At 39.2% G+C, this 17,810-nt stretch overlaps 1 protein-coding gene and 1 non-coding gene across 2 annotated transcripts; one reads left to right on the top strand and one right to left on the bottom strand.

Moving 5' to 3' along the window:
• Nucleotides 1-11,092: 11,092 nt before the first annotated feature.
• Nucleotides 11,093-11,440, bottom strand: LOC108484760 (uncharacterized). The gene has a single exon (XM_017788661.1). The coding sequence runs from the start codon at nucleotides 11,438-11,440 to the stop codon at nucleotides 11,093-11,095; it is 348 nt and encodes a 115-aa protein (XP_017644150.1).
• A 2,575-nt stretch (nucleotides 11,441-14,015) lies between these two features.
• On the top strand, nucleotides 14,016-14,121 carry LOC128294769 (small nucleolar RNA R71). Its single transcript, XR_008285076.1, has one exon. It is a non-coding gene; the product is annotated as a small nucleolar RNA R71 (small nucleolar RNA).
• Nucleotides 14,122-17,810: the final 3,689 nt, after the last annotated feature.

Below are 17,810 nucleotides of genomic sequence, written 5' to 3'. Positions count from 1 at the left end.
TTTTGGGTATGTCCGATTCTCGGACCCTCAACCGATAGTACCCGACCTCAAATCTATCTTTGAAAACATCGAGGCTCCTTTAATTGATCAAACAAATCGTCAATTCGTGGCAATGGATATTTATTCTTTATCGTCACTTTATTGAGTTGACGATAGTCGATGCACAACCTCATGGTTCCGTCCTTCTTCTTCACAAACAATACAAAAGCGCCCCATGGAGAAAAACTCGGTCGAGCGAAACCTCTATCCGTCAATTCTTGCAATTGAACCTTCAATTCCTTTAATTCCGTTAATGCCATACGATCACGGGCTATTGAAATCGGCGTAGTACCCGGTACAACCGATGTCAATTCCACTTCTCGAACCGGTGGCAATCCGGAACTCCTCGGAAAAACATCTCAATACTCACAAACCACTGGTACCGATTCGAGTTTCCTTTCCGTCTCTTTACTTCCAAACACATACGCAAGGTATGTTTCACACCCTTTTCACATACCTCCGAGCGATCATAGAAGATATTATCGCGGGCGCCCTTTTAAATCGAGAGACTCGACTCGGACTACCTCATTATTTGCACTCCTCAAATCAATGGTTTTCCTTTTGCGATCCACCATCGCATCATGTCGGTCACCAATCCATACCAAGAATAACATCGAATTCATTAAATGGTAGAAGCATCGATCGGTAGGAAAACGAGATTCTCGAATTATTAGGGGCATCTCTTGCACACTTTATCAACGAAAGCACGTATTGACCCAAAGGGTTTGACACTGAATTACGAACTCAAGAGACTCAACAGTAGAGTCTTACCGGATGCTAAGGTTTCACATACATATGAGTGAGTAGAGCCGGGTCAATCAATGCAATCACAATAGTATCAAAGAGAGTAAAAGTACCGTGATAACGTCGGGGAGGATGCCTCCTCTCGCGCGCGGATGGCATATGCTCTAGCAGAGCACGGGTCTCGGATCGGACAGCCGATTAGAGGCTCCTCTCGATTACCACCCCTACCTCCAGAGATTCTCGGGGCCTACCTCCACCGTCGCTCCACTAGGTCTTGCACCTTGCGTCTTATTCCTCTCATCTAGCTCCGTGCAATCTCTAATGAAGTGGTCCTTCGAACCGCATCCATAGCAGCCCTATTAATGACTTACCCCAACATTCACCTAGGTGTCGTCTTCCACATTGGGGGCATTCTGTCTCTCTTGACGATTATTGCCCACACTAGCTATCAAGTAGCTCGGAGTCCGCCAATGGTCTGCTCTAATGGAAATTCCCGCATCGTCCTCGACTTCTTCGGTGTCCTCCCCGAACCTCTTTACAGCCGAGAACGGAGCTTTACTCGTCGATCTTTTACGGTAATCTCTTGCTTCAAATTCAGCCTTCTTCTTCTCCTTCCCAAGTTCTTCCGCTTTGCGTGCTCGTTCGACTAGTGTCACGAACTCCTTTATCTCTAAAATTCCCACTAGTAACTTTAACTCTTCATTCAATCCTTCTTCAAATCTTTTGCACATCGCAACCTCATCAGCCACACACTCGCCGAGCATACCGACTAAGTCTTACGAACTCATGTTCAGATTCGATTCTGATCATCCGGCCTTGCTTGAGTTCCAAGAATTCCTTACGCTTCGATCGATGAACCGTTGACTAATGTATTTCTTTCAAATTGGATTGGAAGAAATCCCAAGTAACTCGTTCATTTGGGACTATGGAAATTAAAGTCCTCCACCAATAGTAAGTCGAGTCTCAAACAAGGATATAGCACACTTAAGACATTCATCGGGTGTGCATGATACCATCTAACACTCTAATGGTGTTATCGAGCGTAACTTCGGCCTTTTCGGCATCATCGGTAACTATGGCCTTGAACTCCTCGGCCCCACGCTTCCTAATCAAGTCCACAGTGTGGTTTACTCAGCCCACAGATCAAGAATCGGAGGCATTGCGGGCTCTTGGGGTGGAGTATTTAAATTCGAAACGGTTGGACAGCCGGGTTGGTTCGGGCATATTATGCGACCCACTCATTCATCATGGTGAAGAAGGCTTGTTTCGCCTTCATTTTGATTATTCGCGGATGATCGAGGCTCAACGGGCGGTGTCCCTTGCGCAGAGCAGCCGCTACACTTTCAACGTCATCCGCCAAGGGTCTCTACCCGGGTTCCATTGCTAATCAAAACAAAAATTCCAACCGTCAAGTCATCACATTATTAAGCGCTAACAATTTGGCATGTATAGCTAGACTCACACGCGCTATGGTAGTCCTAGAACCGACTAAACCATAGCTCTGATACCAATAAAATTGTAACACCCTAACTCATGACCGACGCCGTGTCGGACACGAGGGTTAACGGCCAAACCTCTCAAGATACCAACCAATTTGACATTACCAGTCAGGCTGGAAAACTGCGTCACCGTCGCCTTAAAAATCATATCTCGAGTTTCAAAACTCGGAAACTGGTTTCGTAAATTTTCCCTGAATTTAGACTCATATACCCATCCATGGATTTATTTTTAGAATTTTTGGTCGGGCCAATTGGTACAGTTTATTAGTTAAAGTCACCCATGTTACAGGGACCGACTGCTCTGACCTTCGCGCGTTACAACTTGAATATCTCTCTGTACAGGGCTTTAATACTGGTGCCGTTTGTTTCTAATGAAACTAGACTCAAAATGGAATCTGTACACATAAGGCATGACTCCTAATTCTTTCCGGATAATTTATGGTAAATTTTCAAAGTCGCGACAGGGGACCCAGAAACCGTTCTGGCCCTGTCTCACGAGAACCTTAATATTTCTCAGTATACTGCTCATATGGTCGTTTCGTTTCGTCCATATAAAAATAGATTCATCAAGGTTCAGTTCCATAATTTACTCACTATTTAATTCTACTTCTACTATTTTTAGTGATTTTTCAATCTCATCTCACTGCTGCTGTCCGCAACAGTTACTGCAGTAGACTATGCCAATTTCATGAATTTTTCCTTGGCCTTAATCATCCATCATACATGACACAAATTATGGCCACCTTATCAAAATTTGAGTTTCTAAGACTCGTGGCTATAGGTTCTAGCATCCCACTCGACGACCACATAGGCCATTTTCACATGGCTTAAAGTTTACAACCCACAATTCGACAAAATATAATAGCCTATACATGCCAAATGTTCTTCAACAACAAAAACAATACCACAAGATTTCAGCCGTGTGATGACTTCAACGACGGTCCCGATCACGCAAACAATACGAGTCCGAGAGACCTAAAATGGGTGACAAGAAAAACACCGAGTGAGTTTACAACTCAGAAGTCATAAGCATTCATCAATCCACCGATAAAGTTACTACTACATGTACAACAAATGAGGCTAGGTACTCGTCCATATCGAATCTATACCATAATACCTCGGACCTTTCGGTCCAATCTCGCACTAATTCATACATCCACATTTCATATTCTACACAACAAGATACTTGAAGCATTTTTACACATTAACTCATTTTCCAGCACAACCATACAATTTCAATCATCACATAGATTTAAGGCTTACCAATTTCAACCCCAAGCATGAACGTATTCTCTATTCGTCATGAGCTCGAGGTACTTACCCGATCCGCTGTCCATACTCAATTCAATGGAGACACACCTCCATATATTTAAAGTACGCACACACAAGGCTTACTACTTGATTTCGCACACTTAGTGCCACGTAATTTAAGCCCGCACACACAATTGCCATACCCTCCGAGCTCGCACACCCAAAGGTCAGTATTTTTCCAGCTTGCACACTTAGTGCCATATATTTCCAGCACGCACACTTAGTGCCATATATTTCCAGCACGCACACTTAGTGCCGATCTCGTCACCGTACACACGTATTGCCCAAGACACTTAGTGCCGAAAGCAAACTTTCTACACATTTCACTATTTCTTTTACATTCAACAAATGTCATCACTCCATACACATACATTTTCATTCATATATATATATATCATCCCATTAAACACAATTGTATAAATTTTACAATCATTTAAGCGATATCAAATACGTGTTAATGACTTACCTTGTTTGGGGTAGAACGGTTCCAAATCGGCTACTCGCTTTGCTTTCTCCTTTCCTTTGTCCAATCTAGTTCCCTTTGCTCTTGAGCTAAATCAAACAATTTACCTCTCCATCAAACACAAACATACGGCATTCACATGCATTATTATGGTTATTGCCGAATACTTAACACAACTAAGCTGAAAATTTACTCAATCTCATCTTAATTTATTGCTACTTATTTATCAAAGTTTCCAATACAAGGTATTTAACACCTATGCCCATTTGTACCCCATATGGCCGAATGCTTCATTCCTTACCCAATTAACCATCCAAAAATTTTTCAGCCTCATTACCACCCTTTTCATGTCTAATTGTTTAAATACTCTCAAGCTCATTCACAAGTACTATTATACATCTCATTAAGCATTAATCATGTTGCAACATAAATTCTATAGCATGGTCGAATACTCATGCACACACACATAACAACAAGAACTCAATGGCACAAAATTTCCTTTTTGTTAAACATTCGAACTTACTCATTTCCATGCTTTCATCACAACAACATCAAAACACTCACCAAGGAAAACAACATGCATGGCCGAATTTTAACTCACCTAACAACTTAGTTTCGATTTGAGATTCAAGGAAAATTTTGAACCAATCCTCCAAATCATGCATGCATTTTCAAGAGTGGCATAAAACATACCTTCTTGTATCAAAACACCTTAGTCTAGTAAGCTCCCATGGCTGATTTTCTCAAGCTTTTCCCCTTTCTTCTTAGTATATTCGCCAAGCAAGGAGAAAATGAGAGAATGAACACCCTTTTTTTTCTTTCTTTCTTTGCTTTTGTTTCTCTCATGTACGGCAAGGGGGGAAACATCCACACTCTTTTTTTTTTGTTATCATCATTTTCTTTTTTCCATTTCTTTAATGCTAACTTTCTTATTTTATTGTTTCCTACATGCATCACTAGTCTAACATGTTGGAGACATGTTTCCACCCATAGCATGGCCGCCATCATGCTTCATTTTGGCTAATTTGACATGCAAGGACAACACTTTCCCACATGTATTAATAGGCCACCTTACATTTGCCTAGCACATTTCTAAATTTTCTCACATAAGTCCTATTTGATAAAAATTCACTTACAATTAACAAAATCCAAACATGAATTTTTCACACATGCATATATACATATAATGAGCATCAATTATGATGGTTAATTATTATTATGACTCGGTTTAGTGGTCCCGAAACCACTTTCCGACTAGGGTCAATTTAGGGATGTCACAGATTAACTGAAATCTCTTTCTAATGAAAACCCCTATTGTCGCATTAACTCGATCTATGGATTCCCTTATTAGATTTGACTCTAATCCAACAGATTTATATCGTCCTATCTCTAGGATTGCATGCAACTCCACTTAATTATGGATGATCTATTCTTAAACAGGGACTTTTGCTCCACTAAATAAGCACATCAAAACCTGAATTAATATCCTGAAATATTAAAATAAGGATTAAATCTCACAATTAAGAATAAAAACAAGTATTTATCATATAATTCAAATAGTAATAATATCCGTCTTAGGTTTCATCTCCCATAGGTATTTGGGGAGTTTAGTTCATAATAATGGAAAACATCTCAAAATTGGGAAAACAACAAAACATAAAAAAAACCAAAGAACTTCTAAGGAAATTGAATGGAGATATTCAGTCTTGAAGTAGATCCTGCTTTTGAGCTGATTCTGATGGATGTCCTTGAGTATTTTCTTCTTTCTACTCTGCATGTTCCCCTTGATCCTCTTCTGGGGTGTTTATATAGACTTTGGAATTCCCAAAATAGCCTAAAATTAGCCTTTTCCAAATAGAATTAGACTTTGGCTCGACAGGGACACGGCCGTGTGCCACGCCCATGTGAAGGTCCTTAGGCCTTGTGTAATTCTGACTTGGTTTAATGTCAACACAGCCATGCCACACGGGCTTGTGGATTGCTCGTGTGGAAGTTCCTAGGCCGTGTGAAACACTAAATTAGACCCAATTTGTCCCTTTTTTTGGCCCGTTTCTTGCTCTTTTTGCTATACTAAGCTCCCCTAAGTATGAAACTTGAAATTAAAGGATTAGGAGCATCAAATTCATTAAATATTTGATAATCTTTCCAAAAATATACCAAGCATAGGGTAAAAAGATGTATATATTATGGTTTATTAAATATCCCCACACTTAAGCATTTGCTTATCCTCAAGCAAAATTCTCAACTCACAATTAAAATTAATTCTTCTTAACTTATAATTCTCATCAAAAATGTTTTGAAGTAATCCACAGATAATCACACATTAAGAATTCAACTAAAAGAACATCAAAGTTTCAAACAATCTAAGTTGATCATTTTAAATATAAAATCATAGGTATCCCCTTTTATCTAAGTAATCACCTTTAATTCCAAATTGACAAGAGTTGATATCCTCACTAAAGATTCACTCAAATCACTCGAAGTGTTTAAGGTTCAATAATTAAGCACTCAATAGTCAAACATAAAAAGTTATTACCATAGGCTTGCATGAAAATCAAATCTCCACCACTATAAATTAGATAATACACGAGTCAAAAGGTCTTTAACAGGGTTGTAATGGGGCTTGGGTTAAAGGTGTGGATAAAGGCTAAAAAAGAGGGTTAGAATCAAGATTAATTTAATAAATTATCCCAACTTAGAAGAAAAAAAATTATTGAATTACAAACAGGTGCCCGAAATAAAACTTTTTAAGATGAAGTGAGTTTTCCCTCAATATACTAACTTTGACTTATCCAAGCTCTTTAAAACAATATGTAATTGAATGAATAAATATATGAGTTTTTCTTTTAAGAATAAGAACAAGTAATGGATAGTACATAAATAAGAACAAGTAATGGATAGTACATAATATTTCAGCAACTGAGGTGGACGAAAATAGTTTGGTAACTAATCAAATCAAAGCTCAATAAAAAAGGAGTCAATAAAAAGAGAAATTCTTAACGAATCAAAAAGGGTTCAGTCGTGGGTAAATCATTAAGGGGAAAATCAAGAAACAATGGTTAAGGCTCAAAGGGGTTCACTAGGGGTCAATTATATGGGTAGGCTTTTTATGGGGTAAATGGGTTAAAACCTAAGTGCCTTTATCATTTTAGTATATCAAATCAAAGGTGTGGTCTCGACATGTATAATCGATGCAAGTTCTAGAATAGCAAATCAATGTTGACACACTCATAACCAATAAAATAAGTGAGCAAGAAAGATATATGCTCAAAAAGGCTCAAAATCTCACGAAAATTATAGGTATTTGATGTCACTCTTGTAAATTCAAAACTTCAAGATAATACCTCAATTCAGGGAAACAACCTAGAAATTTTACTATTCAAAAGTCAACTTATCATGCTTGATTCTCTAATGTTTTAAAGTTTAAAAATTCAAAGCATAATTACCCATGATTTAATTCAAAACATATCAATAACCATTATAAATCAATCAAAATTCATTCTAATAGTGATATGATAAAATTGTTTGAGAACACGATATGATTTTGGGATTTTCTGATAAACAGAATATCATAACCTCCCTACACTTAAGGTGTACATTGTCCTCAATGTACAAAGATAGATAATAATAATATAAGCATAATATCATGAGTAGGGGGAGAAGTGAAACTGCCCTGAATTTGGATGTAGTCCTTGATGAGTGAAAGTGGGTTTATAGACATTGGAAATGATGTGCATGTGACATTAGACAGAAGTGAAGGTGGTGGTAGAGGTTAGGTTCCATAATCACAGCACCCAGCGAAGAGGTTATCGTGGTGGTCGGTGTCGTGGTGGCTATGGTCATGGTTAAGTAGGACATGGCAGTCGTGGATTCTCTTTTCCTATAGGTCTGTTTGTATATTTCTGAGTCTCACCAATCGACTGAGCCTTTTGAAACTGTGATATCACCAGTGATGTTGTAGAGAGTTATATTGATGGGGTTGTTAGGGTTACTCATAAAAGAACAGCTATAGAATTTAGGGATTTAAAATATACTAATCAAAGTCTTTTTAGAACATAAAAAAATGGAAATATAAATAAAAATAAAAGGAAAAAAAATAAAAAAAAACAACTAAAGTGAAAATAAATAGACTTAAAAGTCCTCATTGGCAGTTGGATCGTCCGGTGGTGGTGCTGGAGGCGAACTGTGGAAATGCTGGCAAATCTGTTGCAGAGTCACCTCTATGTTGTCAAATCACCGAGTGCAATAATACTCAAATCGATATAGGTGGTCAGAAATTTCTGTTAATGAAGTAGCCGCATGAACTGGTTGGTGTCTTGGCGGTGGCAGAGACGGTGGGTCTTCATGAAATGAAGGGATATCATCAGGAACATCCTCAGGGTTATCCTCATCAGTGGATCGTGCTAGTTGGTATTGAGGAGGATCAAACCCGCGGCGACGCTCTATCATCCTCATGTGAAGCATACTCGAGATGCCTTGTGGGGACATCTGGCCTATGAGTGTGAGTGATGAGGACTGTGTTGATGTGTTCACGAGCCCAAAGTGTCGAGCTAGTCAAGTCACATAAGGATTGATGCTGATGACTCCCTTTCGGTGCCATTTGGTCTGATGGCGAAAGGCAATGGCGATGAAGTATGCGAGATAAAAAAATATGCCCTTGCCTCATGCTCCATAGAAAGTATGCATCGGGAGTGTTAACGACGCCGGTGTTCTCTCGTCGCCCTATTAAGGTGTGAGCTAAAAGGGCGTAGAGGTATCGCAATGCTGGAGAGAGAGTCGATGCCTTTGAACGGCTGGGATCATAGATGCCGATAGCAGGCATGAGGGTTGCCCAACAAGAGGAGGGTGCGTAATTGATATGACAATGGAGATGGGGGAAATTGTCGACCTCTATGAAGTCTTCTGTATAAAGTCCCAAGGCGACTCCAAATTCTGGGACACTCAATTGTCATACAAGTCCACTAAGACGAAATTGGATTGTGCCTGGGTCGTCATACTCTTCTATAACTGTTTGTAGCTAAAAGGTTGAACAAAGTTCCAAGGTGAGCTCTAGGTATGTCGGCTCAATGATGTCGAAAAGCGATTCCAATGAGCAGTAGCGAAGAGGGATTGAACTGATTCAGCTAGGTGGACCTACTCTAATACGACCCAATCGATGCATCGGCCCACACCAAGGGGTCAGACGCGTAGAATTTGAAATAATTCCTCTTGGGGCCCTGGTGGAAATTGAAGGAATGGATGGCATATCTCAGTGGTGGCACCCGAGATGTCGCTCCTAGACCTTTCCACTTTTTAGAAGTGGGGATTGCGGCCTTTTTCCCTTGAGTATTTGTCATAATGTCCTGCAAAAGTAAACTTAGAATTCAATTTGGACAAATCAACATAATGGGCAAACTAGGAAGCAACCAAATCCAACTTTAATTAAGTAGACAAAATAAGTAGACTCTTAACCCCTAGTAGAAACTAACAAATGATTACTGAATATAGACGAGCCAACAAAATATGTGTTAAATCAACAAACAAATGACCTTAAAATATAGATGCAGAGTACTACGAATGTTTAAAACTTAACTTAGGCATAAAATCATCAACAAGAACCAATAATATCAGTGGAGCAATAACAATGTATGAAATAAGATAAACAGGAGTAAAGTAATGGGAATAATAATACTAAAGATACTAATAGTAATAAAACAACTAAAATATTGTAAAGCACTTAGGGGTGGAAAAGAGGGAAACAATAGTGGTGGTTAGTGGTGGCCGCGGCTGTGGACGGTGGTTGAACGGTCAGTGTTACCGGTTGAAGGTATGGGTGATTGTGTGAGCGGAATGAAGGAAAGAGAGAGGAGTGGAGAGGTTTTGTGGCTGTAGGGGGTGAATAAGGAGGAAGAAAGGGAAGGGGCAAGTGTGAGGAGGAAAGGATAGTGGGGAAAGTTTGTTGCCAGTGGCTCGTCGGAGAATGGTGGCCGGAGTAGAAGGGGTTGTGACTTGCGGCGGCTGTAAGAGAGATGAATAGTAAAAGGAGTGAAAAGGATGAATAGTGGGGGTTAAATAGGGGTGGAGAGAAATTAAGGTTAGGGGAGGGGAATAAAAGGGGCCATGGTCGTGCCAACCCCGTGTTGGTCCACACGGACGTAGGGTGTGCTCCTAGCCCGTGTTTTTCATGAAATTTTAAGTTAGTGTCGCACACGGCCCCTTAGACATGCTCGTGTGCCCAGGCCGTGTGGTGCACACGGCCACGTGGTGTGCATGGCCACGTCGCATAGTCGTGTGCACGTTCCTTCACTTCTCCCACGCCCGTGTTTGGTATACCACGTCCGTGTTCATGACTTGTACTTGTGGTCTGATGATTTAAGTCAGTATCGCACACGGCCTGTGGACACCCCCGTGTGTCTAGGCTGTGTGACCCACACGGCCACATCGCACAGCCATGTAGTGCTTCATTCGCTTCTCTCACGCTCGTGGTAGGTCCAACACGCCCGTGTCTAGTAATCCGCATTGCGCACGGCTTTTGGACACGGCTGTGGCATACTTCCGTGTTGTATTCTGACTTGTTGAAAGTTTCAGTTGTTTGTGCAAGTTCCCATACAGCCTCAGGCACGCCCGTGTTCATGACCGTGTGCTTTCCACGGCTACCTCGTATGGCCGTGGTGATTTAATGTATGCCGTGCCACTATTGATTTTTTGGGGAATTAAAGTGCAATTTCACCACAGTTTGGGACACGCCCGTGTCCCGTAGCCGTGTGATGCACACGGCTGTGGCTATTTATCACAGCCCGTGTGTCATCCTGTCTTGGGGAAAATGGTTGTCCCATTTTAGCACGGCCATGGCCAAGCCTGTGTCTTCTAGCCGTGGTGAGCACATGGCCTAAGGCACGCCCGTGTGCCATGCCGTGTGTGCCAAAAATACCTGCAGTTAATTTATATGAAAAAATTAGAAAAATAAACTAAAGTTATTTAGTGGGGTTAGTGCTCGGGTTGCCTCCTAAGGATCATTTATTTAGAGTCTATGCTCAACTTTACCTTGTGGGTATGTTTAGGCAGGTTTGCAGAGCCGTAGCTCCTCTCTATTGTCTTTAAAATCCTCATTATTATAAAGTTTAAGACGATGTTCATTTACCTTGAAAGCGTCTTGGGTTGGGTGACTTACCTCTACTGTGCCATATGAAAAGATGGTTTGAACTACGAAAGGACCTGACCATCGTGATTTAAGCTTCCTAGCAAACAATTTGAACCTTGAGTTATATAGCAGGACAAGATCTCCAACTTCAAATTGCTTGTGTTGCTTTAAACGAGCATCATGGTGGCGCTTCATTGTTTCCTTGTATAATCGTGAGTTCTCATATGCATTAGCTCGCCATTCATCTAACTCGTTCAACTGCATCAATCTCTTTTCACTTGCGTGTCTGGGATCAAAGTTCAGAAATTTTATTGCCTAAAATTCTTTATGTTCTAATTCAAATGGTAGATGACAACTCTTCCCATAAACAAGTCTGTAAGGAGATGGTCCTATGGGGGTTTTAAAAGCAGTTCTATAGGCCCATAAAGCATCATCTATTTTCTTTTGGAGATGTATCGGCCCATAAACAAGTCTGTATGGACATGTAAATGTCATTTTCTCTTGGTCCTCTAGAGCTATTGGGATTTGGAAATAACCAGAGAGTCCATCTAGGAAGCAATAATACATATGCCCAGATAATCTTTCCAACATCTGATCAATGAACGGTAAGGGAAAGTGATCTTTTCTTGTGGCATCATTTAATTTTCTATAGTCAATGCAAACTCTCTATCCTGTGATTGTTCGCATTGGAATTAGTTCGCTCCTCTCATTTGCCACAACAGTCATGACTCCTTTCTTAGGAACAACCTGCACAGGGCTCACCCAAGAACTGTCAGAAATAGGATAAATAATTCCAGCATCTAGAAGTTTAATTACCTCGGCTTTTACAACTTCTTTCATATTGGGATTTAGTCGCCTTTGAGCTTGCACACAAGGTTTATATTCATCTTCCATTAAAATTTTATGTGTGCAGAAAGAAGGCTTGATCCCTCTTATGTCAGAAAGCTTCCAAGCTATGGCTCTTTTGTGCTCCTTCAACACTTGGTGTAACTCGTCCTTTTCGGTTGGCTGTAAATCTGAAGCAATAATCACTGGTAAGGTGGAATTATTTCCAAGAAATGCATATTCTAAGTGATTTGGTAGTTGCTTTAATTCCAATTTAGGAGGTTCTTCAATAGAGGGTTTTAATTTTAATTCATTGTTTACCTCAATACCCTCATAGCTCTTCTGTCTCAGTGAAGGCTCATTGGAATTTAGTTTAGCTTTTATCTTACCTATTGCAAAATCATCGTGATTTACTTCCTCTTCTTGGGCAAGACACAGTTCCAACGTGTCCCTATGTACGATTTCTTGTAGAGAATCTTGAATAGCATGATCAATAAAATCAATAAAATAACAAGAGTCATCTTGTTCCCTAAAAAATCTCATGGCATCATAAATTTTAAAAATAATTTCTTCGTCACCTGCCCTAAGCACAAGTTTACCGTCACCCACATCAATAACAGCCCTAGCAGTGGCTAAAGATGGGTGACCTAAAATTAAAGGCACCTCAACATCCTCATCCATGTCAAGCACAACAAAATCAATAGGGAATATGAACTTATATCCTTTTACGAGTACATCCTCGATAATACCCTAAGAATATTTAACAGATCTGTCAGCTAGTTGAATACTCATCCTAGTAGGTTTTGGTTCCCCAAGGCCAAGTTGCTTGAACATTTTGTAGGGCATCAAATTAATGCTAGCGACTAAATCAGCTAATGCATTCTCAACATTTAAACTACCAATTAAGTAGGGAATAGTAAAACTTCCTGAATCTTTCAGTTTGGTTGGCAGTTTATTTTGGAGTATGGCCAAGCACTCATCGTTGAGTTCCACTGTAGACAATCCTTCAAACTTCTTTTTATTTGTTAGAAGCTCCTTAAAAAATTTTGTATATGTAGGCATCTGCGAGGTAGCTTTAACAAAAGGTAAGTTAATATGTAATTGTTTAAACAGTTCAAGAAATTTACCGAATTGTGCATCCATGCTGTCTTTCTTCAACTTTGCTGGGTACGGGATTGGTGGTTTATATTCCCTTAGCACCAGTTTTTCATTGTTTTTAGATTTTACTTCCTCATCTTCTTTTCTATCCGCTTCCTGTGGCAGCTTCTTTTCAGATTTAGCTTCTTTTTAGATTTTGGGTTGGGTTCGGTGTTACTAGGTAGACTTCCTGGTGGTCTCTCTGAAATCATCTTAGCCAGTTGTCCTATTTGATTCTCAAGCCCTTGAATTGATGTTTGTTGATTTTTAAGTGCAGTTTCAGTGTTTTGAAAATGGGTTTCCGCTACTGAAAATAAACTTTGTCATCATCTCCTCAAGGTTCAGTTTTCTCTCTTGCTGGTAAGGTTGTCATTGGAAGCCCGGAGGGGGTGGTGGTCTTTGATTCCCTTGGCCTCCCCATGAGAAATTTGGGTGGTTCCTCCAACCTGCATTGTAAGTGTTACTGTAAGGATTATTTTGAGGTTGAAGATTATTACCTGTATAATTCATTTGCTCGTTCTCCATGTTATGGCCGTAGGGTGGATATTCTAAATTGTTCATTCCACCTCCACTTGCATCGTATTGCATTACTGGATGAACTTACATAGTACCAAGTAAACCATCAATTTTTCTATTCAAAAGTTCTACTTGATTTGAAAGCATAGCAACTGAATCAACGTTAAAAACGCCGGCCGCTTTTGTCAGCTTTGTCCTTATGACTTGCCACTGATAATTATTCAGTGACATTTCTTTTATGAACTCATAAGCCTCTTCAGGTGTCTTATTATTGATAGTTCTACCAGCAGCTATGTCAATCATTTGTCTCGTCAAGGGATTCAAACCGTTGTGGAAAGTTTGAACTTGTAGCCAAAGAGGTAACCCATGATGAGACACCTTTTCAATAGATCCTTGTATCTCTCCCATGCATCATAAAGTGTTTCTAAATCCATCTGTACAAAAGAAGAGATATCACTCCTCAATTTGGCCGTTTTGGCCAGCGAAAAGTATTTAAGTAAAAATTTTTCGGTCATTTGTTCCCAAATAGTGATTGACCCTCGTGGTAACGAGTTCAACCACTGTTTAGCCTTATTCCTTAATGAAAAGGGAAATAACAAAAGGCGAATGGCATCATCAGAAACACCATTTATTTTGAAATTATTGCAAAGAAATTGGCCAAATGAGTATTTGAGTCTTCATCCTACAAACCATCAAACTAGACAAACTGTTAAATCATTTGTATCGTGTTAGGTTTCAGTTCAAAATTATTTGCAGCAATTGTAGGTCTAACAATACTTGATTTAGCTCCTGTTAAATTAGGCTTAGCATAGTCGTACATTGTATGAGGAGTAGGAATCTGATTCACTGGATTTGCAGCAACCACAGGAGGCGGCGGATTATTTTAATTTTCAGCCATCTCCTCGGTTGTAGTATGGATATCGTCCTCTTTCTCTTTCTCTATGTATTGTAGACTTCACTTTATTTCTCTTCGGTTTCTGCGAGCTGTGCTCTCAATCTTATTGTCAAAAAGTAAAGGTCCTGATGGGTTCCTCCTAGTCATAAACTAGAGACACCTGCTAGAAGCAATTAAAAAGAAAAATTTAGAAAAGAAAAATTAAACTAAAAACAACAAGTAAATTGCAATAAAAGTAAAAATGGCTAAAGTAATAAAAATCAAGCGTTCCTAATATCTTAGTCCCCAGCAACGACACTAAAAACTTGATGGTCGCTAAACTAACTAAAAATTCGACTAAGGCAAGTGCACCTATCGAACAGTAGTATAGTTATGGTGAGACCGGAAATATCGTATCTATAAGGACTAAAAATACTAGTAATTACCATCTTTTTATTATCTAGCCTAAAAAGTAAAGGAATGTTTTTAACCAAAACTAATTATCCAATTAACTAAGAACGCGACAGAAGTAAAAGTTGGAAAATACTTTTTGGAAAACCGATGGAGAAGACAATACCCAAGGAAAAATCCACCTAGACTTCACTATTTACTTCTGAATTAGACGATTTATTCACTTGACTTAATCCGTAGAAATCTCTGATTTATGTTATTATCTCTCTCGAGACTAAAAACAACTGACTCTAGGTTGATTAACTAAAATCTCTTTCTAATTAAAACCCCTATATTCGCATTAACTCAATCTATGGATTCCCTTATTAGATTTGACTCTAATCTAGTAGATTTATGTCGTCCTATCTCTAGGATTGCATGCAACTCCGCTTAATTATGGATGATCTATTCTTAAAAAGGGACTTTTGCTCCACTGAATGAGCACATCAAAACCTGAATTAATATCCTGAAATATTAAAAGAATGATTAAATCTCACATTTAAGAATAAGAAGAAGTATTTATCATATAATTCAAATAGTAATAAGTTCCGTCTTAGGTTTCATCTTCCATAGGTATTTGGGGAGTTTAGTTCATAATAATGGAAAACATCTCAAAATTGAGAAAACAACAAAACATAAAGAAACCCAAAGAACTTCTAAGGAAATTGAATGGAGATTTTTAGTCTTGAAGTAGATCCTACTTCTGAGCTGATTCCGATGGCTGTCCTTGAGTATTTTCTGCTTTCTACTCTGCGTGTCCCCCTTGATCCTCTTCTAGGGTGTTTATATAGACTTTGGAATGCCCAAAATAGCCAAAAATTAGTCTTTTCCGAATAGAATTAGACTTTGGCTCAACAGGGACACGGCTGTGTGCCACGCCCGTGTGAAGGTCCTTAGGCCGTGTGTAATTCTGACTTGGTTTAATGTCGACACGGCCATGCCACATAGGTGTGTGGCCTAATGACACACGGGTGTGTAGATTATCCGTGTGGAAGTGCTTAGGCCATGTGAAACACTGAATTAGACCCAATTTGTCCCTTTTTTTTTGGCCCATTTCTTGCTCTTTTTGCTATCCTAAGCTCCCCTGAGTATGAAACATGAAATTAAAGGATTAGGATCATCAAATTCATTAAATATTATGATAATCCTTCCAAAAATATGTCAAGCATAGAGTAAAAACATGTATATATTATGGTTTATCAACTTCGTATGATAAGATGAAGCATCTTGTGGTTAAACCCGGCTCTCAGAGAGAGGGTCTCATTGTTCGTGGGAGACAAGATCGGAATGCTGATAATAATCGTGGAAGGACACATGAACAAAACCCTCGCAGTAAATCTAAGGGTAGATTGAAGTCTTCAAACAGAGGTAAAACTTGTAACCTCTGCAAGAAGAAAGGGCACATTAAATTTGAGTGCTATAAGCTACAGAACAAGATTAAAAGGGAGGCTGGGAATCAAAAGGGAAAACAACCAGAAAATTTCAGTGAAGCTGATGTTGCAGAAGACTACAGCGATGGTGAACTTCTAGTCGGTTCTGTCAACAATTCTAAAGTAAGCAAGGAGTGGATACTTGATTCAGGCTGCACCTTCCACATGAGTCCCAATCAGGATGGTTTATAACTTATGAAACAGTGTCTGAAGGTGTTATTTTGATGGGAAATAATGCTTCATGTAAAATTATAGGTGTTGGAATAATTATATTTAAGTTGTTTGATGAAGTTGTTAGAACACTTAGTGACGTACGACATGTTCCAAAATTGAAGAGAAATTTAATTTCGTTGAGTACTCTTGATTCAAAATGGTGCAAATACATAGTTGAAAGTTGAGTTTTAAAGATTTCCAAAGGTTCCCTTGTTGTGATGAAAGGGCAGAGAAAGACTACCAAGTTATATATTTTGCAGGGTTCTACTGTTACTGGTGATGCAGTTGTCGCTTCCTCTTCCTTGTCAGATGATGATATTACTAAACTTTGGCATATACGCCTAGGGCATATGAGTGAGAATGACATGACAGAATTGAGCAAAAGAGGACTTCTTGATGGGAAAGGAATTTGCAAACTGAAGTTCTATGAGCACTGTGTTTTTGGGAAGCAAAAGAGAGTTCGATTCACCAGAGGAATCCATAACACGAAGGGAACATTGGAGTATATTCATTCTGATCTGTGGGGGCCATCTAGAGTGCCTTTGAGAGGTGAAGCTAATTATATGCTAACTTTTATTGATGATTTTTCTAGAAAAGTTTGGGCATTCTTCTTGAATTAGAAAAGCGATGTGTTTTTTGCATTTAAGTCTTAGAGAATTATGGTTGAAAAATAGACGGAATAACAAATAAAATACCTCTGCACAGAAAATGGCCTAGAGTTCTGTTCTGATGAGTTTAATAGACTGTGCAAGTTAGAAGGGATCGTGAGACACTTGACAGTTCATCATACTCCACAACAAAATGGCGTTGTAGAACGAATAAATAGAACGATCATGGAGAAGATTCGATGTATGTTGTCAAATGCCAACTTACCAAAGTCATTTTGGGTAGAAGCAGCCTCTACTGCATGTTTTTTGATCAATGGTTCTTCATCCGTTACCATTGAGAAAAAGACTCCACAACAGATATGGTCTGGTAATCCTGCTAATTATTCTGACTTAAAAATCTTTAGGTGTCCTGCATATGCTCATGTTGATAATGGAAAATTTGAGCCGAGATCCATTAAATGTGTTTTTCTTGGTTATAAAGCCAGTGTAAAAGGGTATAAGTTATGGTGTCTTGAAAATAGAAAAGTTGTGATTAGTAGAGATGTCGTTTTTGATGAAACTGCTATGCTACCTAACTTATC

This window comes from Gossypium arboreum, chromosome 6 (assembly GCF_025698485.1).
Source record: "Gossypium arboreum isolate Shixiya-1 chromosome 6, ASM2569848v2, whole genome shotgun sequence".
In the NCBI taxonomy this organism is placed as follows: Eukaryota; Viridiplantae; Streptophyta; class Magnoliopsida; order Malvales; family Malvaceae; genus Gossypium; species Gossypium arboreum.
Note: the sequence above shows the minus strand (reverse complement) of the source record. Positions and strands in the feature narration are given on the sequence as shown.

Coding starts and splice junctions, on each gene's coding strand:
- LOC108484760 (XM_017788661.1), bottom strand. CDS start 11,440: ATGCAGTTGAACGAGTTAGATGAATGGCGAGCTAATGCATATGAGAAC.